Below are 20709 nucleotides of genomic sequence, written 5' to 3' on the forward strand. Positions count from 1 at the left end.
CGCTACGTCGGACTATAAAGTGGTCTTTAGAAGAACGCGTGCCGACCCAGAGTATCGTCCTGATACTCGGTGTCGGCTAAATTTGGCTAAAAACCAGCCAAGCCAAACCAAGTTAAGGAAAGGAAAGCGAAGACAAAGCTAAGAACCAGCCAAGCCAAACCAAGTTAGGCAAAGTTAAAGCTATAGGGAAGGGCCACTAGCTTCGCTGTTTGCCCAGTCTTCGCAATACTTGGTGTGAAGCTGACACCATTTTTTTAAAAGCGACGAAACCTTCGCCTACCACTCCAGGGTTTGGCTTGCCTGGGTTGGTCGGTCGGTTTCTTGCCTTGATTGCTCAGCGTTTAACGCAAGCTGCCATCCAAAAGAAAAAAAAATGCGAGTTCGATAGCGGGATTCGAACCACGGTCCTCCAGCGCAGTATCTCAGTACGCCACAGAAACCATGCGTATATCACGACGGAATATCAACCTAACCAGTCCTTCGCTAGTGCAAGCTAGCGCTTTGAGACGCTTGGCGCATGCGCCGCGTCGCACAGCAACAATTTGCTTCCTTCGCGCGAGAGCGCGCCCGTTTCCTCCGTCCTTCCCTCGTGGCATCTATAGCGCTTCGAGACTCAGTGTGCCATAGCGTCGCCTTCGTGGTCGACCCAGGTTGGCCAGCGTGCCAATGCATGCAAATATTTATCTTCATTTCCGATGCTTCGCGCGTGACGCGATAGGCAGCCGTGATGTTAGAATGAAGCGTGCTGTTGCATGGATATCCCGATACCTGCTCAAAACTACTTACGCAGCAGAAGTAAAAAGAAGCAAACTCGTTCTTATTCATTTCATATTTTTACCCGCACTCTGTCTACGTGGTTTGAGTGCCAAGACGATACCGTTGAAAGCGGCGATACCTGCCCCTCCTCCTGCACTCACTATCTCTCTCTCCCTCTCGCTGTCTCTCTCCTTCCCCCTTATATCTTATTCCTTTGTGTTCAGCGGAGCTGTGGTTATGGGTTTTCCATCGCGTGCGAGGAACCAGCAGTATACGCCCACAAAGTACGGATGAGTGTGGCGGGCAATAATAAAAGAAGAAGATACCACTCTGGCCGAGTTCTGGCGACCGCTATAATGAGTCCGCTCGCAGCGAAATCGCCAGCCCGGGGCTTGCGAGCTTCCATCGGCTCCGGTCCATCGCGTTCGCCCGAAATAGAGACCAAAAGGAACGCGTCGACGCCGTAGTTTCGCTAACCGGCAGGTGCGTGCGCGTGTTTGTACGTGTTTGTGCGTGTGTGCGCATGTGTGATTGTATGATTTGGGCAAAAATTTTGGGCGCGGCTCAGTGTAGCTATCGCACAAGGAGTGCACCACTTTCGTCATCGGTGTCATCGGAGAGTTATGCGAGCGCTGCTCCAATATGCTTGCCGTTTCTTCTGCATGCGGTACTGTATTCATCTCTACAAATGTCTTCAGCGTTTTTGTCTTTCCTCTCCGTCACTCCGAAGCCAGGATCGAGATACTCTGCGCGACAACGCAGACTTTGCTAGTATGCATATATGCAAAACGTGACGCGTGCGTCCGTGCGTGAGTGTGCGCGTCTGCGCGTTTGCCCGTAGTGCTGGGATTTAGGAACACCACAGTAGCTGCCACTCTTGGAAACCACTGCAGCCTTCGGCGTCATCAGTGGAAAATGGAAGCACAAGTTCAGAACGTGGCTGGCTCGTGGCTGGCTCATAGCTTGGCGTCGATGAATACGAAGGCTGGTACTAATGATTACTTTGCGATTCCAGTACTTCTCAAGCGTTCTCAATGCTCTCCGCGGCGCTCCGCGTACTTTATCAGCATAATCGGCTGATCCGGAGTGTTAGATGAGGGGAATATAATCGAATCTGTAAATTTTTCTGTAATTTTCTGAATCTGTAAGATTTTTTTCGCGATACGTTCTCAGAAGAATAGAACGTAATTGTAACGCTGATGCTGGTATCTTTTCTTGTGACGCCCTGCTCACCCAACTTGAAAAGGCGCTTGTGTTCAAAGACACTTCGTTTTCCTGTTTGTTGCAGGACCTCTTGTTCGTGACAGAACTGTTTGGCCGTCATCTCTGCTACCAAGTATACGTTTCGCTGCAAAAATTGGCTGGCACCATTTATTGCGTACGAACTATCATTGCGTACACATTAGCGTGCGAAACTAGGGAACTCCGCGCATGGTGTCATTGCCGCTAAGCCGGTGTATGCCCTTACAGTACACTACACGGCTTGGTTGTTTAGTATGATCTATCACCGACCCCTATAGGAGTTTTGCAATGCTGCTGCCCAGTTTCTCGCATATGGCAGGCTACTTATTCCACCGTTAATCCTGACCACTGAATGTTCTTATGTCATTGTGTTAATTTTTTTGTCGTCTTTTAACGTTTATTTTATCCATATTGGGAAGCGTGTGCAGCGCAACATGGCACAATAGCTTGAGTGGCGCTTATTTCAAGTTCAACACAAAACAATTTGCTGAATTAAAAAAAAAAACACTGCAAGAGTATTTTGTTTATTTGCTGCTTGCGCGTGTAGCAGATGAAAATTATTTCCCCGGGCACTTGCTTAATACAATAAACCAGTCATTATTAATACCGTAATCTCGCACAGCTCAGGTGTCACAACATACTAGTATTCACAGCACTCACATGAGACGTCATGGGCTACTAATAGATAAATAGAAAAGGATAACCGCACTTCCTTATTCAGAAAATACCCGAAAAGAACCAACGTACCCGAGGAAGCAGTTGCGCGTCGCTATGCAGCAGATCTGCATTATTAAATGCTACGTGCTCCATAATGGCGATGCGAGTTCATTCTGGCGAACAAAGAGAAACCAATCTGCATTCCGCGCCTGCTTCGAGTGGGGCACCACCGCAGCCCTTACCTATAGCGGGACACGCCAATCTCCCAACGAAATAAAGCGCAGCGTCTCCATTTTCGCCAATGCCATCTTCACTGAAACGTAGTACAACACAGATCAATGACGAAAGAGAAAAAAGCTAAGAAAGGCTGCTAGTTCGACGCTGTACACGATAACGGCTCGCGTTTGAAGCGTGTAAGAGAGAAACCGCCACGCGGGACGGTCGTTCCAGTGTCTCGTCCCGTAATTGCACATTCCGAGAGCTCCAGAGTGCGGCCCGGCGATTGCGAGAGGAGCGACGTGTACGTGCGTATGTATAAACGTACATACGTACAGACGAACGGACGGATGTCCACCAGCTACGCGCCACCGCCCTCACAAGCTGGGGGGGGAGGGGGGGAGGGGGCACATATATACACGATATGGCGCCAGGCTTCATTCTATTCAGCCAGCGAGCAGTGAGGAGAAAGAACGGCCGCCTTTGAAGATGACTAGCCTGCACAGCAGCGCGGTCTAGCGGCGAACGGAACGTCCGCCGAAATAGGCCGGTCGTTTGTACGCGGCTCATTTACTCGCGGTCTCACTGCCCCCCCCCCCCCCTCCCCCCCCCTCTTTCTCATTTCCTATAACTCTCTTTCTCGCGAAATCTCGCACGTTTTCTCGAGTATCGGCATCTAGTTGGGTGCCTTCCTTTCGTTCGCTTTTCTTATTCTGTGCTTCGTGGTCACTCAGAGGAACCCATCCGAGAGGCAGCCCAGGTTCCTATGAACATCAAGAGCACTGCCCGCACACGATGAGATGAGGCGTGCGCGCGCTCTCCCCTATATAGCTCTGCCTAACGCAAGGCGTCGGACCGTAACGGCGAAACTCTGTCTGAGTGCCGTCTGCGGAAGCGAGCAGCCGCACTGTTGCTCGCACTGAATGTCCGAAGTATTCACCAGGTTTGTACTGTTAGGCGTAGGTTAAAGTAAATCTAACGAGACTGTAGCAATTATCATCGTGAAGACGTCTTGTTCGGCGAAATTTTATTGTGTTAGTAGCAATTCTGATCACCAAGTTTTTCTGGTAGAAGAAGCCACCAGAAAGAAGAGAGAAACTTTGTCCCAACTGGTCAGTGACAAGTTAGTGGTCGTCCAAACATTAGAGTTGTAGTCTTTGGTGTCATATACTTGTCGTGGCCATGGCGTCTTCACTGTTGTCCTGGACGTTCCGTCATCGTCGGTGTCCCTGTTTTAACCACGCTAGCTATATATAGTTACTCTGCTTTGCATCATACTTGAGGCTTTCCTTAGAGCGATTCAAAGCTTTCACCTACAGCGTATAGTTCTCAATCACTTTGATCTTGGCCCGATAACTAAACCTTTACCATAAAATTATTAACGAAGGCATTCTTTCTTTCATTTTGTCTTTCTATTCCCTGCTATTATCTGAATATCTATTCATTCAACGATTCATATATCTGCGGAACGTGAAGCAAGGACGACGAACGTGTGTGTGCATGCGTGCGGTTTATTGGGTCGTGTGGGTTTGCGCGAAATAAGTCGTTGGTATACGCGTACGCCTTGAACCCTAGAGGGCCCGCACGAACTCATCACGAAGAACGGCGCACCGTGCACCTAGAGTAGGCGAATCAAGGAAAGTGAGTGGAAAACACAAAAACAAACTAGAAATAGAGGGAGAGAAGGAAGGAATAGGAGTGGCGAGCGGCGTCTGCCGCGTATAAGGAGCAGCTGCGGCTAAAAGCCCTCGCGGTTCTCGCTGCGTCGACCAAGGAATTGAGCTTCCGCCTGCCGCCAGGCCCGTTCTCCGCACGGCGACACGTCCGCTTTTCCACAGGAAAGGATAAGGACCGCTCTTCTTCTATCACGGCGCGCGGGCTGCGTCTAGTTCGCTGTTGAGGAAGAGAGAGGGCGTCCCTCTCTCCCTCTTTCTTTCTTTTGTTTTCGTGTATCACACCAGCACGACGCGCTCGAGAGGTCCCAGCGCAGCAGATGCGTTTCCACCGGCGCACCGCCGCCACTCAGCACTGAATTGATGCCGGAAAAGTAAGCGCGCGACAAGGGACAGAGCAAACAAAAGAAGTGCCTCAAATACGTGAACAGAAGGAGACACAAAGAGAGACACGTCGCGAAAAAGTCGCGTATATATGGAAGCACTAGAGCACAAGCAGCAATGAGGTAACGACGAAGCGAGAGAGGCCCGAGAACGGACGACCCCGCAGAGGCGACTGACTGGGCGATTTGTCAAGGAGCAGAGGAGGCAGGCGACGGGCAAAGAAAGATAACCGAAGACGAGGACCCGTTGCCTCCCCCTCCCCCCGCTTCCTCCGCCTCCTCCGCCTTCAACCATCACACCTGTCAGCAGGTTTTCCCTTCGATTTGTAACTGTCGAGTAGGGCAGCCTCCCCCCCCCCCCCCCCCCTTTCCTTCTTTGCCAACCCTTTACCATCTCGACGAGAGAGCGTGCACTGTTTCCCCCGAGTTCTCGCTGTTCCGATAAATAAAAGAAACGGAAGATAAAATACTACAATGGACACTTCGTTTACGGTTGCGAGGAAAGCTGCAAGATGCACTTCGCTCGGCACGACGACGGTGTACGCGAAGAGCACAAGTGTCCACTTCGCCCGAGCAAACTACGTTATCAGAACGGTATGTCGCTGGGGCTTATACGCAGTAGGTGTAAAGCAGTCATTAAACGTAAAGAGAGCACAGAAACGACAAACGGAGCACAGGCCGTCAGATAGAGGCGCTGACTTTGCCTGCTGCTACGCAGACAGTACAACCAGAGATAAGCAATATCCTCACAAGAACAGGTAAATAAATCTTGCGTATTTGGACAAGTTGTCAGCAGGAGCCGTTTTTTTTTTGTTTTTTTTTTTTGCTTGGTTTGTTATGCTCCTCTTGTGCATTACCATTCTTTGTCCTCCTCCCCAAACATTCGATTCCTCGTTGACTACTCAGCTGCTTCTTTCGGTTTCATCTCTTTCGTTTTATATTTTTCCGCACGCAAAACAAGAACGCCAGATCCGAGTCAGCACTATCTCTTTCTGCCTGCCTTGTACTGTTCGTATAGTGTGGTGGTTGTCCCAACTCGAGTATGTTGTCTATCACACTGTCTCAATCTGCGCAACCGTTCGTCCGGCGGACCTGATGAGGTCAGCAGCTGGGACGCAACCAAAGCAATCGCCATGCAGCTCAAGGAGAGTGTTGGACGATTGTGTTGGAAGTGGGCCAAGCAAATTAAACCCGGCGCAACCTGTTTCGGCGACTGCGGCACTTCACTGGATATGTAATTCCAGAGACCATATTGTACTGTCATGACACAAAGTAAGGATGACTGCAGTGGAAAAAAAAAAAGGAAAAAAAAGGCAAAGTTCATACTTGCGAAAACTTTTGTAACGTGGAATCAAGAAGCGATAAGATAGTTTACGGCCGAGTGTGGTCTCCGAAATTAGATAAGCACCGAAAGAAGGTATGGGCTAAATATTTATATCGGTAGTAAGTAGAGTAAAACACGAGCAGGAAAAATTAGCGGCAGCTTCGCACTAGTGGTGCGAAGACTGGGCAAACAGCGAAGCTGGCGACCCCACATAGATTTATCGCGCTTGGGGCATGTTTAGCGAGGTCATGCTTCGATACTCGGCCACGTTTTGCGAAAGATCACCCCCGAATCATCGACAGCCCAAGGAGCAACGAACATTCGGTCATTAAAGTATCGGGATGGTTCTTGACGCTCAAACGCTTTTGCTCGGTTTCGCGGGCTCGTAACTCCGGATCCCCTGCGAATCGCCGACGTTTCGCGGTCGCTTCGGCGGCGCGATACTCGGGATACTCCGCACGGCGCGGTGACGTCGTGGCTCGGCAAAGGCGAAGTGATGCGGCGCGCGCGGTGACGTCACGGCTCACGCAGCTGTGGCGAGGCTCGGCGCGGTCGGTGCAACTGGGACGAAGCGTTGCTAGGCGACGCATGGTGAGGTCATTGCCAGGCGGAGGTTTTGCGCCGTACACTCGACGGACCATCCTCGAAGTTAAAACAGCTTCGCTAGTTAACAGGGTTATGTGTCACTGCGCTTGGACTCTTTCTGCACAACCGCCAGGATCGGCCCGCATTTTCTGTTCGCTCTGCACGGACTAAGGGTCGGCTTAAACAGCTCTGCTGTTAATATGCGATCAAAAGGACACACGCTGAATCGAAACGAAGGAACCCTTCCTCCGTGTTACGCGCGGTGCTTGCGTCATATGCTGAAACCTGCCTAAGGCACTTCTACTTTCTTTGCCCCGTTGTGAACAATTTGAAGCCGAAACATCTTACTTTTAAAGTTTTATTTGGTCGGTGTACGTCTTTGTCAGGAATATAGTAAGTGCGAGCAGCCGCGAGTGACTCGGGGAATATGCCCCCTCGGCATGGAACGTGGCTCGCTGGCATTATATGTCGCCTGTCACAAACAGTTGAATTAGGCACACTCTACGGCACAAATGCGTCTATACACTGCCGCAAAAGACTATATAAGAGGACGTAAGCAGATCTTTTCTTGGCGCCAATAAAGTGCGTATATTACGAATTGCGAAGCAACATTGCTTTCATGACCGAGTTCAACACTGCCGCTTAACCTGGCTATAGGTTACATACATCGTGTTTTGTTATTACGCAGTCGTGCAAAAACAAAAAAAAAAAAAGAAAAAAAATGGTACCCATGTTATAATGGCGGAAAAAGCTGACTAAGCTCTCGGTGTACCTGTATAGCAGAGTTCACGCGAGCGTCACTTAAAAAAAATATATATAGAGAAGTTTAACTTCACATAATGTCTTGTTACATCAAGATCACATTATAGAACTATAAAACAAAAGAAGCACACATATCAGCGAGCGCAGCACGTCAGTCATGCAAAAAGCAGTCTCCTCGACGGCGGAGAGGCCTCGTCAAGCCACATCGCAAGCCCCGCGAAATATCCTTCACGCTTCGAACGATGTCGTTCACCCTCATCCAAGTCCAGTTCTCCGCGGCCGCGCTCTGCCGCCAGCGCTGGTAGTCGGGGCTGGCGTTTTCGCAGAAAGACGCGGCGAGGTACGCGGCGAACAGCTGACCGCTCTTGTACTCCTCAAGACCTTTGACGCGCACTCGCCTGGCCATCCTGGACAGTTCCCTCCGGAACAGATTGAAGGCTGAGCCCGGCGGCCAGGAAGTCGAGCACGGGGTTAATTCCCGCCCTGGTGCTTTCCGCTTCCGTGATGACGCTTTCGTCGGCCTGGTACTTGAGGCACACGCGAAGGGACTCCAGCGAGGTCTTGGCAGCTGTGAGGTTCCGGGCGCGCACGTAGTACAGGACGTACTCGGCCAGGCTTCGGTAAGCTCGGAACGCGACCCGCGGCAGATGGAAGAGCTCAACGACCGGGTCCGTGGGCAGCATAAGGTCGAAGGCCGTGATGGGAACCTGAAGCGTCTTGAACGGTGGGTCCAGTCTAGGCATGGTGTCGGAGAAGTGCAGGCTCCATCCGGTCCAGGAATCATTTTGGGACGCTGCCAGGGGCCGCTGTCGCTTCATGGCGGAGTTCTTCACGTAGTAGTAAATGAAATAGAGCAGCGGCGCAGCCGGGTTCTTGGTGTAAATACTGTCAGCGTACTTGGAACGTGTAGACGGCTTCCGCAGTGACAAGGGGGACAGCACTTCCAGCTGGATAAGTGCGATGTTCTCGAAGAGCTTGTCCAAAGACGAGTCCTGAACTTGGAACACCTCGCGTATGTGATCAATGAAAACGGGCGCAAACGAAGCGCTCGTCAACAAGTTTTTCGTCAAGCGACCGTTCGACAGTTTGACCAAGTGCGAGGAACGGACAAGCTCCATGGGCATGTAGGGTTCCACCTCGAGCATGGTGTGAAGGCACTGGTCCTCGCGTGTCGCTTCGAACGGAAGCAGGTGCTCTTTGCTCACTTTCCACGACGCTATCCGGTTGAAGAGCAAGTCGTCGCTGATGAAGGGCAGGATGAGTATCATCACGCGGAGGACGATGTGGTTTAATATGTCGGCCCTGTCGAACTTCCAATTCTTGAACAGGTTCAGAAGGTACTGCGGTGACGTGACGCGCACTCGTTCCACACGGACATCGACGCCGAGAAGACCCTGAAACAGAGACGTCCAGTTGACCAGAGGGATGGCAGGAAGGGTCTCGACGTCCCCGATGTCACAGCTGGATGAGCACTCGCGTTGCTCCGAGACCATGTAGCTCTGCAGTCTGAGTTCTAGCCGCGAGATACCGCTGTAGGCCGTGCTGTTCTTGCCCAAACTATGGGCGAGCAACCGGAACGCCTTGTCGAGCCAAAGGTGGCTCCACGATGACGTGAACGCCCGCTCGACGAGCAGCCTCGGTTGTCCCACGGAAACGACAATTCTCGACGCGTTGTCCGGGTCTCCCTCGACGCCCAGCCCGAAGACGCTGTCGAGTCCCAGCTCCCTCTTCAGGACGCCCATCTTGTGCGAGAGGTCTTCCACGGCGATACTTCGAGAACTGGCCGTGGAGAAGGGCCAGTTCCCAATGTTGAGCGTATAGAGAAACGTAGACAGAAGCCTCGGGAAGAGCGTGTCGCCGGACACTTTCTTGCAGACCTGGTAGAGAAAGCCCAGTTTCGGGACCGCGCCGGGCTTGAGCAGAGCTTTCTTGAGCATGTTGACGTACTGCTTCAGGTAGACCGTGTCCGTGGACAAGTAGTGCGCCTGGTGTCTCAGCGCATGATCATGTTGCCACGAGTCGCAGGCGTATTTGTAAAAGTCTCCGCAAGGGTTTATCGCCTCCCTGAGCAGTTGAGCGGTGCGTGCGGAGAAGTCGAGGCACGCCGACGTGTTACACAGGACGACATCAGGGAGCGGGCGCGTAGCCCGTAGAACACTGCCTCTGGCTCTAGTTGTGGCAGATGGCGTGATATGGCTGCGGTCTTCCGGGCCGGGCCTTCGTCCGATGTTCTCCGACCACGAGGAGAACGTCTTGTTCATTTCCGGGACGACGACGTGCTGCAGCACTCCGTGGAAGCACACCACAACCATGGTGCAGGCGACGGACAAGGCGGAACACCGGAAGAACGCTCGCTTCGTAGTGCGTTCGCGATCGTCGGAAAAGGTCGCCTCGTCGCCAGACCGTTCCATGCTTCACCTTCTTCTTCTTCTTCTTCGTCTTCTTGTTCATAGTTTACTGAGGCCTTTTTAAGTGCGAAGCCATAGAGTTTCACACTATAAAGTGAGAAACTCTATGTGCGAAGCACCTTGTTTTGGTTGCCTCAAAACATGACTCGTACCCACGAGGGGGATTGGCCACACTGGATAAAATAATTCATACACCCAACAACGTACAAAAGGGGTAAATGCGAACAATCAAAATGAAGATTTTGGCAACTAACTCCTAACACAGATTTTGAGATGGCCTATACGTAAACTAACTAAATAAACAATTAAGAGAAAACAAACTACAAAAATAAAAATAATATAACATGTTCCACGGTCGGTACCCTAGCAGCGTAACCTTCCGGATGCTTCAATGAATTTGTGCACAGCCGTGATCATCGAACCTTGGCTTGTGCCAAATTGACAGGCCCCAAAAGACAAAATGTTTGGTTTTGTAATTGCCAAACCCAGATTACTACTTGGAAATATCAGAAACATTCTACGGAGGAAGGAGAAGCAGCTTATGCGCTTGGGCTGTATATGTAAATATAGAGCCTTGGTGGTAGTGGCACATACCCACTCTGCGGGATTGGCCGAGAACCGGGTAGTTCGATATAACAATGAGAAAGGAAATTTGTAAAGCATTCGGCGTCTCCTGTCGTCGTCGTCACGGTAAATAAAGTGGCTCGTGCTCACGCTCGGCACGCACTCGTGCCACTGCTCCCGCGTTCGTCGTCGTCTTCCACAGCTGGCTGCGTTGCCGCTCATCATTCCAGCGTAGAGTTTCACTTTTCTGTCGTCGTAATAGGGAGGCCGCATTTACGGGGTTATGAGCCATCGCTTAAGGCAGTATGAGCCCATTCGCGGTGCATCACTGCATGCTTCGTACCTCCCCAGGTTTCACGTTAGTGGAGCTGCATTTCGCTCAATGGGTCATTTGACACTTGCGCATAAAATTTATTTCACCGATCATGCCGAGCCTACGACTTAACTTGCGCTAACTGTAATAACTAATAAAATCATGCTTTGCCTTTCACTTTCAACCGCTTCGTCCAGTGTCACTGGGACGTAACAGTAACAATGCTGCCGACACCTTCGGTGGGCGACACAAAAGTTCAAATCCTCGTAGACTGTGGTATCGGGCCTCGCACGGGAGGCAGTCGGGCGCGAGACCTACGTGGTGAGGCCTAACGGCCGGGGCGCTGAGCGCCGCAATGAAAAGAGACGACTTCTTCCTTTGGGGACCAGACGACGATTCCGTTTATTCAGAGAGTGGGAAGGGATCAGCGCAAACGCTGATTACAACATCAGGCTCGGCGGGGCGCCAGTGGTCAGGATCAATTCGAAACCGAAACAAGGCAGAATACAACACAGACATCGGTGCGAAATTGGTATTCACCTGATTCCTTCTTGAGAACGACGGCTGCCGAGGCATTACGTAATCGCTCCGGAGAAAGCGCTTAACACGCGCTGGCACAGGAAGGAAGATTGCGAACTCTCGGGCGTCGTAAACAAAGAAAACGACGAGGTCGTAGCGCACCTGCCCGTTTCATTCATCCGCTGCCCAGCGGCGACGGTGACAGCGGCGGCGGCGGTGGCGGCGGCGGCGACAATGTGGCCCTCCAGTACCTGTGCACCTCCGGCAGGCCGATTTCACACCTGACCCGTAAAGAAAATTTCTGCCCCACGCGGTCTTGTCGGAGAACGCTTTTGCGCGCTGCTGTGATGCACCCGATCGCCGGGCTTCGCACTGCCGCCGTAAGACATCGCGTATGAAGACGCCTTCTCCGTACACCTCGTTCTGACCACCTGCGGGGACCCCACACTGGCAAGATGTGCAGCCGGAGCACCACCGGCACGGCACCGCGGCTGGCGGTCGCCGTCGCGGCGATCCTGGCGCTCCTGGCGCACTCTACGTCCCGCGCGACGGAGCTGGACAAGAGGCAGCTGGAGCTCCTCGACAAGGCCGAAAGGAGCAAGATGGCGCCCGATTTGATCGAGACTATTCCGAGGGCCATCTTCGAGGCGCGCTTCAAGGCGGCCCAGATAGCCATGGGGAACGAGTTCAGCCCGCAGCAGGCGTCCGCCCCACCGTCGGCCGTCGAGTTCCCGAGAATCGCCGGAGGCGTGTACGCCATCGCCATGCTGGACCTGGACGCGCCTAGCCCGAGGGACCCCAAGTTCCGGCCCATCCTCCACTGGCTCGTCGTCAACGTGGAGGCCGGAGACGTCAAGGCGCCCGTTAACTACAAGAAGGGGAACGAACTGTACAAGTACCGCCGCCCCAAGCCTCCGATGGGATCGGGTCGGCACCGGTACGTCTTCGTGGCCTACAAGCAGTACAGGACCATCGAGTCGCCCCAGACGCTGGTCGTGCCGCATGACAAGAGGAAGAACTTTAACATTGGCAAGTTTGCCAAAGAAAACAACTTGGGCAGTCCCATAGCGATAAATTATTTTCTCGCCGAGCACGGATACGTGGACGGATACACGCCGATGGCATCCTGGGTGGCAGTCGTCGCCGTGGCGCTCATCGCATTCGTCAGCCGCGTCCTGTTGATGTACACTGAGGTCAAAGTGCCCTCGGACGCTTCCGGCGGCGCCGTTTCATTGGGAAAATAGCCTGCAATATAGACGTGCTCTACGCAAATTATGTTTAATTTATATATTAATGAAGTCGTAAATGTTTACTCTGATGCCTATTATGTTATATATGCCGACGCCACCAGCGCATTTCTTGCTGGTAAGGATCCTGATGACTTAATAAGAAAAGCTAATGAAATGCTTGTCATGCTGGAGCGTTGGTCGCATATTAATGCTTTACAAATCAACGTGGCGAAAACAAGAGCTATGATCTTTCGTCCGACAGGTAAAAAGTACTGTGTTCTGAGTCTTTGAGATTTCACTCCAATGACATAGAAATTGTGCAAGCTTTCGAAACACTCGGTGTTTTGTTTACGGCGAAATTGCTTTGGGATGCGCATGTCACTCACGTTTGCTTAGCCGCCTCTCGATTTACTGGTTTCTTATACCGTAATAATCGTATATCCTACCTAATAAAATTAAATTACATCTTTTTAATTCTCTATTCATGTCGCAGTAGAACTATTGCCAACTTGAAGGAGGCACCACTACACATACATCCCTGGAAAAAGTTTATATCCTGCAAAAAAAAAAAAGAAAAAGCGTAACGCATAATCTACAACTTAGCCCGTGATCATCCCATGGTGCAACCTTTCCGAATTACAGATATTCTAAAGGTACCTAATTTCTATAAATTACGCCTAGCTTTACGATACAAGTATGAAGTAAAACATAATATTTGAGCCCTAAGTGGTACAGCAGAATTAAACGACTACGCTTCAACATATCCTCTGCGGCATATGAAACATTTTGAGAAGGACACCTCGCACAAATTAGGGCGCCCAAATGTTAAGAATTACACTGCCCTCTCTTTTAAACGATATAGCGCAGAATGGCATTGATATTACTTCATGTAGTCGGTCTGAACTTCATGTATCCTATGTATAACTCGTCTGTATCCGAAGATGTTACTTTTTCCTTTGCTGTGTCTAATCTCGTTTTGTGCAAGAAGAATTTTGCTTGCGTTCTTGTGTGTTCACTTAAACATGTAATAAATCTGCGTGGACAAGTGATGTATTTTTTTCTGTATTGTACGCAAGGCAAATACGTAATGCTAGTTATATGTACTGTGGTGCTGAACGTGTAATTTGCTGAAGTGTGAAATCTCATGTAAAATGTAATCTGCTGCTGAACTGTACAGGGGCTAGGAAGCCTTGTCAAGCCCTCTAGGGCTTTTACTTCTTGGCCCTCGCTCTTTGAAGTGGAAATGAAGTGATTAATTGATTGGTTGATTGATTGCTTGATTGCTTGATTGCTTGATTGCTTGATTGATTGATTGATTGATTGATTGATGTTTTCGTGCGGGCAGTTTCGACCTGTTCCGCTTCTTCAAAAGGTAGCGTGAACGCTGCAATCGTTGTCTTAATACATACTGAAATAAAAGACGGGAGCCTTGAAAAGCCATTTAGTTGAACTTGGGTAAGATTTTCAAGCGAAGCTCGTATACGTGTGCCTGCGCCGGCGATGGAACGCAGAAACTATCATCATCAGCAATGGCTCGAGCGTCGTCGTTGTCTTCACAGCAGGTTGCCGTTCGGCTCATGCCATTGCTCCCGCGTTCGTCGTCGTCGTCTTCTTCCACAGCTGGCTCCGTTGCCGCTCATATCATTCCTGCGTAGATTTTCCCTTCTCTTCCGTGGTCGTAATGGGAAGGCCGCGTTAACGGGGGTTTGAGCCATTGCTTCAGGGGGTAGTATGAGGCATTCATTGTGAACGTAACCACTGCTATAAAACGTACTTGTGTGGATTTGACATTTGCGAACGACATGTGTGACATCGAGATGACTGAACCCCTTGCAGTATACCGCGGCGTTCACAAGGCTACTCTGCTCACTTTCACAAAATTGACCGGTGAAGTTTCTGCTGTTGAATAAACATCTGTTCCACTGCCAGCTTGTATTCATTGATGTCACTAGTATCCACACAATGTACATCTCGTTAATCACAAAGGCACACTCCAGTAAATATAATGTGTCGAAGGCAAAGAGGATGGTTAGGTATACAAAGGGACAAGCTTCGCTTATCATCATTCTTCACGGAGTGGAAGGGCCGACGATTTTTGTTGTTGATATGAATTTATAGGAAAGGTTGGCGCCTTTAGTGGCGCCGGATAGCCCTCTTCGCAGGGCAAATCAAACTGAATACACGAACAATACTGAAAATTTCCAATTATCATGAGCATATGCGAATATCTCTAAGTCGGGCCCAGCAAGCAATATGCTTTAGAAAAAAAATATTTCACAAATCACAAAATGCCAGGAGTAAACCTTACGCTTCCCATTTCCTGAAAAAACTTTATTTCTTTTTCTCTCACGTGCTATCTGTGAAACGAGAGGGGCAAGGGAAGTAGGGAAGTGAGGAAACAGTTTCCACCCATCGTACTTCGGCTGGAAAGGTAGTGGCATGACCAGTATGGCTGTCACTGCAGATGCTCATCGAAGGAACTCAGGGGCTTCTCCAACATGTTCGCATGCGCATTATACAGGAGTTTACGGGGATGTGGTTTGAGCGTCTTTTCGTGGCTTCAATACGTATATAAGCAGGAAGTCGGCGCGTAACCGTGCTTCGCTGAGAGTATAATAACGGCGCATTTTACTTCCGTGCAACTTCCATTGTTTCTGTCACCGAATGGAGCAATGAGGCCTCGCTTTCTGCGGCACAAAACGCTTCCTTATTCAAGCTTACTGATCATATAATTCATGCATCGAATATAATCAGTGCTTAGAGTCAAGAGGGGGGGGGGGGGGGGAGGGGTCCCGGCCCCGCTCCAATTACTAAGGAGGGGCCCGGCCCCCCCTCGCCAGGTCAACTGTAGCACTGCGGCACCCATTCGACAGGCGCTGGAAGGGATTTTATTACCAGTAGGTGCCTTTTTCGGGGCAATTCAAACCGTCAAATTTTTCAAATAATGATTTCATCGCGAATAACGAGTTGATGCATACAGATATATATAATCTAAAGGTGTTTATGCGGCAGAGCTCGGAGCAGCGCAATATCAACGGGTCATATACATGTGTATATGAGCATGTGTGAAGCCCCCCCTCCACTGCAGGGAGACTTTAAGCTCTGAATATAATAGAACCACAGTCCGTACACACAGCTCACGTGAGATGATGAACCTCTCTGCTATAGCTATCTCTCTCTTTCTTAATAAATTTATACATTATGCTCAAGGATTAAGGCGAGGAAGAGAGCAAAGCGCAGCTGTCTGAAGCACTGCTCGAAGTTCGAAGCTACAGAACGCAACATTGCAGCCACTCCTACTCAAACAATCTTAGCGGTTTCTAGATCCCGACGTGACCCATACATAAAACCGTGCAGCGACGCAACTTTGCCACCACTTTACTTTGTCAGAGAGAGACGGAAAGCTTTACTCCATGAGAACGGCAGGAGAATATAATTGACCAAAGTTTACAGCCGTCACCGTCGCATTTTCTTGATGTTATCGAACTTAGAAGTGAAGGAAACGCAGAGATAATGTGTAAAGCAACATGGAATGGGAAGTTCCCAACGTAAAGGAATACAAAAGAAATAGAGCAGCTGATTCAGTGGGTGCCTCTCAGGTCTGACATTTTGATCCCCAGACGTCCGACAGGCTTACAGCAGTCAAAAGCGATCATCGAGTTCTACGCGGGGAAAGAGAAGACGCCAGCAAATGTAAAAGTAAGCGAAAACAATGAACAATGCGATAAGTTGACGTTTCCCCAGGTCCGCGCCTGTTGTTGTTCGGTTTCCTTTCCAGGAATCAGCAAAGAGCCGACGAAAAAGCTGAAGCAGCATCTCGGATGTCAACTCCAATTTCTTCGAAAGAGTCATCTCTCTCGCGCTCTTTTTTTTCTTGATAGAGAGAGAGAGAGAGAGAGAGAGAATTTATTGTTTATTCGCAATCAAATACACGAATTGGGGTACATATTCAGAAGAAAGTCCCATAGCACGTGGCTGAAAGGGGACCTCATTTCGTTCACGGATTGCGGGCTTGGAAGCTGTTTCAAATTTCGAAAGTGAGGTTCACCAATCATTGGCTTTGCTTTTTTTTTTCGTATGCATGCGAGCGTGCTCGGACAAATTTTGGGCGTAGAAAAGATACTGCGAGCCAAACAAAGCGGTCGGCAGTACAGAAAACTGCAGAAGGTGGAAGCCGAAAAGAGATAGACATGGCATTCGTTGGAAAAGGAGTTGGGTGCCCCATAGAGCTCCCCCCCCCCCCCCTTTTTTTTTTTCTTTTAACCCTTCGAAAGAAACCGCATGGAAATATGACTACCAAGACGACCTTTAGTGGCTTGTATGTAAGAAGCCAAAATATGACGACAAACGAATGCGTGTGTAAAATATAAGCCAGTGATAGCTAACCATTATAACCGATCAATTTGTACACCCCACGGCTGGTGAGTAGCTTCATATGCGATTAAACAAGAGTTTACATTCATGCTCAAGTTATTGTGACGACATTAGGTGGCGGTAGATTTTCGTTCTTTCCCTTCTTTTTTGGGTGTGGTTGGAGGAAGGGGGGGGGGGGGGGGGGGTAGTAGAGGGAGCACGACGTGTGGACTGCTACATGGAAGGCCGAATGGACTTATTTCAGCTACCGCTGTAAAATGCTTTAGGGGTAAAAAAACGCATGCCGCTAGAAAAGGTGCAGTAGATGCATATTTGCGCACTGACGAGCACTCCTTTGTCTCATTAACAGCGCTTGCAAGAATCATGCAGGACATTCTATCGCATAGCAAGCGAAAATCAATTGAAGGTAACGAAAATTAATTAGGAACACAACCGAATCTCTATAAGGGCTTCCGTAAGAGAATATTCACAGAAAAACAACTTAAACTATATATATATATTCCACTTCGCTGGCCCCCTGAGACAACAATTTACCGACGGGCTGCCTTTTTACTGTAACGTAAACAAACCCAAACCACGTGTACAAGAAGCGGAGAGGGTGTCGCACAGGTACCGAGAACGAAAGAAAAAAAAAAAAAACATACGAGAAGACCAGCAGTGATCACTGTAGCAGTTCACGCAATCAAGGATTCAGCACGATTACGTCGAGGCACGGCATGACGGCGGAGAACAAAGCGAAAACACTCCACGAACCAGGACCAAAAACACAAGAAAAAAAAAGGCGAAAAAAAAATAAATGAAAAGAAAGAAACATTGCACATCGGAAAGAAACATTCGCGAAATGACAGGTTTGTCCGCAACAGTCTCGTACACGCACGTGCGACCTCTTTTTTTTTCGGTTTGTTTTGCCTTTATTCTTCGTAATTTCTTGCCGCTCCTCTTTCCTCATTTATTGCCGCGACACCGCGTCGCCCGCCGAGCGTTATGAGTTTGTACGTGCCTTTCTTTTCTAGTTGATTTTTTTTTAGCCGGGCACGTACATAATGACGCTTTTTGCGTGCATCGAGCGTGCGTCGGCTTGTATATATTACAGAGTCTGTTGCCCCATCCCTAAGCGTTCTTCCCCTCTCCCATTCCCTATCTCACCCTCCCCATTTTCTGCGCAGCCTCCTCTGTGTGCTGCAACCCCTGCGTGACTCTAGTCATCAATCGCCATTACATGGCGATCACGTCCGCAGAAACAAAAGAAAAAAAAGAGTAAGAGGGGTTGTAATGGGGAGAATCGTTGGGGAGGAAAGGGGGCTCTGTTTCCGGATATCGAACGTTTGTTTCTATAGATGCCGCACCGTACCCCGTTATACTTGTCTTGTGGTATGGAATAGAGTGCCCCTTCTTTCCCCGCACACCGTAACCATCAACCCTAGAAACACTTCATCTCATTCCCCTAGTGTATTTTTCCCCATCGCTGATTTCGCAACTCTCCGCACTATATACCCCTACACCCTATTTCCCTAACGTTGTATTCCCTCCCACTTGCACGTTTTGCCGTCCTCATCTCATCAATTCATAAGTGCGGGCGCCATCTCTCGGCCTGCGCGAGCATAATTTCGGTGCAATCTCTCTCTCCCTTTCTCTCTCAGCAGTGCGCGTGGCCAGGGGTGTAACGACGCCACGTGCCGCAAGTCTCTGTGACGTAGCAGAGGCGATGAGCAGCGGCAAGAGCTAGTCGGCAATGCGTGGCGACGGTGTGGCCTGCCGCAAGCCTCATCAATAATGCAGAGCGGAAGCGCAGGATAAACGGCGCAGTCTAGAGCGTGCGTTCTGCATGAGAACGATGGCAAAGCAGCTAGAGAGCTGCGGAACGAAAAAGAACGATTAAAAAAACAAATATAAATTAAAACACCGAAACTGTCTGCGGGGAGCCAAGCCTCGTAAAATAATATCGCTACATGCTGCGCACCACGGTTCGAGCAGCCAACGTGACCGCATGTATATAACATGTAGCGCTGCCGGTATTTTTACCAGCGGAGCTGTGTTTAAGCACTGGGTTGCGCCGTTTAGTGCGAGCAAAAAACTACTCCTGGCGATGACATCACCGCGCGTTGCCTAGCAACCACCTCGCGGAGCGGCGTGTGCTTTGCCTCCTCTCCGTGCTGTGCGCATGTTGCCTTGACATGGGACGTTAAGGAGAGGGAAGGAGAGCATGCGCGCGGCGCACGCTATGCGCTCCGGGGAGAGAAAGGGAAAATGAGAGTGAGAGAGAAAGAAATTGTAGCAGCACCAACGAGGCAACGCGCAGAGCTGCTGCCGACGCCGTCCGCGTTTCCCCATTTCCCCGCGGCAAAACTCTCGTTGACTCTGTGGCGTGTACATGTAGCCTGGACATGGGACGATCAAAGATAATCCGGACACCAGAAGAAGAAGCCGCGCATCTTGAAGGGCGTCGCGCGGCCAAGCGAGAACCTGCGCGGCGGCGGCGAGCCGATTCCGATTCCGAATACCATGTCTATATAGCAGTACTTATCATTTCCTAGCAAAACTTAGCCAAGCCTAGTAAAACGTCGCAGAAGCTAGGGCGAACACTAGCTCCGCTGTTTACCCCAGCCTTGCACCACTAGTGCGAGCTGCCCACATTTCTTTTTGGTTACGTTACACTGCATTCTGTTTCGTTCCGTCGGCAATTCGATTTGCGAAGGGATCTCGAGAAGGTTAAAACTGCCAATGCACGATTTATATGACGCACTTGCCAGTTCTTTTTCAAACTTTTGGATTTTGCGAGCTAGGTACTTAGATCTAACTGGAGGGTCGGTATGAAGAGGCTGGAAGTAATAATACTTCTGTGGCTGCTCCAATTAACTTTCCAAAATATTACAGGCATGAGTTTGCTCACTTATGCCCACTGTTGCAAGCAACGCGCTCCACCTAACCGTACTAACTAACTAACTAACTAACTAACTAACTAACTAACTAACTAACTAACTAACTAACTAACTAACTAACTAACTAACTAACTAACTAACTAACTAACTAACTAACTAACTAACTAACTAACTAATGCGAGCTAATTCACTAACCAGCTAAATAAATAAACACATGAATACATAAATAAAGACGCAATTGATTACGCTAATACGCACTGGTGGTTTGAACACATTTTCGAGCGTAAAATAAAGCAAAGAAAAAAAAAGAGAGAAACTGCGACACACTTGCCTTTTCAGAGCGAGCGAGATGAAATGGTAGTAGCCGAGGTGAACTGACATTTCTCTGGAATTGTTAACTTTGTTACATTATCTTGGCCCAGGGCAACACGATTCAGTGCCCTATGCAAGATCATGTTTCAGCGGTAAGGTATTGCAACCCGACAAGTACACATGGACGGCACCGGAAGCCGATCTCGCCAACAAATCTCGCCTTTGAGCATACCGCTTTCCTTTTCATTAAACACGTTGCGCAACCTCTCGTCCTGCAGCACTTTGTTAGCACTTTGTTGGGAAGGCTGGTTTCCTCACTGCAGCTTTACTGGTTAACGTGCGGTCGCCTGATGCGCGTTTAATCTCACTAGGCTTGTCTTGACGCTTCAACGTCCCACCGCCATACGCAGCGCGGCTTTAATAAATTACGCGGCTTTGTCAGGGCGGCTCTTCATTAATCCCTCCCTCCCTGCTGTTCACCCTCTTTTTTTCAACGCACACATACATAACTAG

General features: G+C 49.7%; 1 protein-coding gene across 1 annotated transcript; it reads left to right on the forward strand.

Annotated features, from left to right (window-relative positions):
- The first annotated feature begins 11605 nt into the window (after window positions 1-11605).
- LOC119434763 (protein D3) lies at window positions 11606-12788 on the forward strand. Its single transcript, XM_037701836.2, has one exon. It carries the CDS (start codon window positions 11858-11860, stop codon window positions 12644-12646), a length of 789 nt encoding a protein of 262 aa, XP_037557764.1. The 5' UTR covers window positions 11606-11857; the 3' UTR covers window positions 12647-12788.
- Window positions 12789-20709: the final 7921 nt, after the last annotated feature.

Source organism: Dermacentor silvarum, unplaced genomic scaffold (assembly GCF_013339745.2).
Source record: "Dermacentor silvarum isolate Dsil-2018 unplaced genomic scaffold, BIME_Dsil_1.4 Seq233, whole genome shotgun sequence".
Lineage (NCBI taxonomy): Eukaryota > Metazoa > Arthropoda > Arachnida > Ixodida > Ixodidae > Dermacentor > Dermacentor silvarum.

What these genes read in the sequence shown, in the direction of transcription:
- LOC119434763 (XM_037701836.2), top strand. Translation starts at nt 11,858, where the DNA reads ATGTGCAGCCGGAGCACCACCGGCACGGCACCGCGGCTGGCGGTCGCC.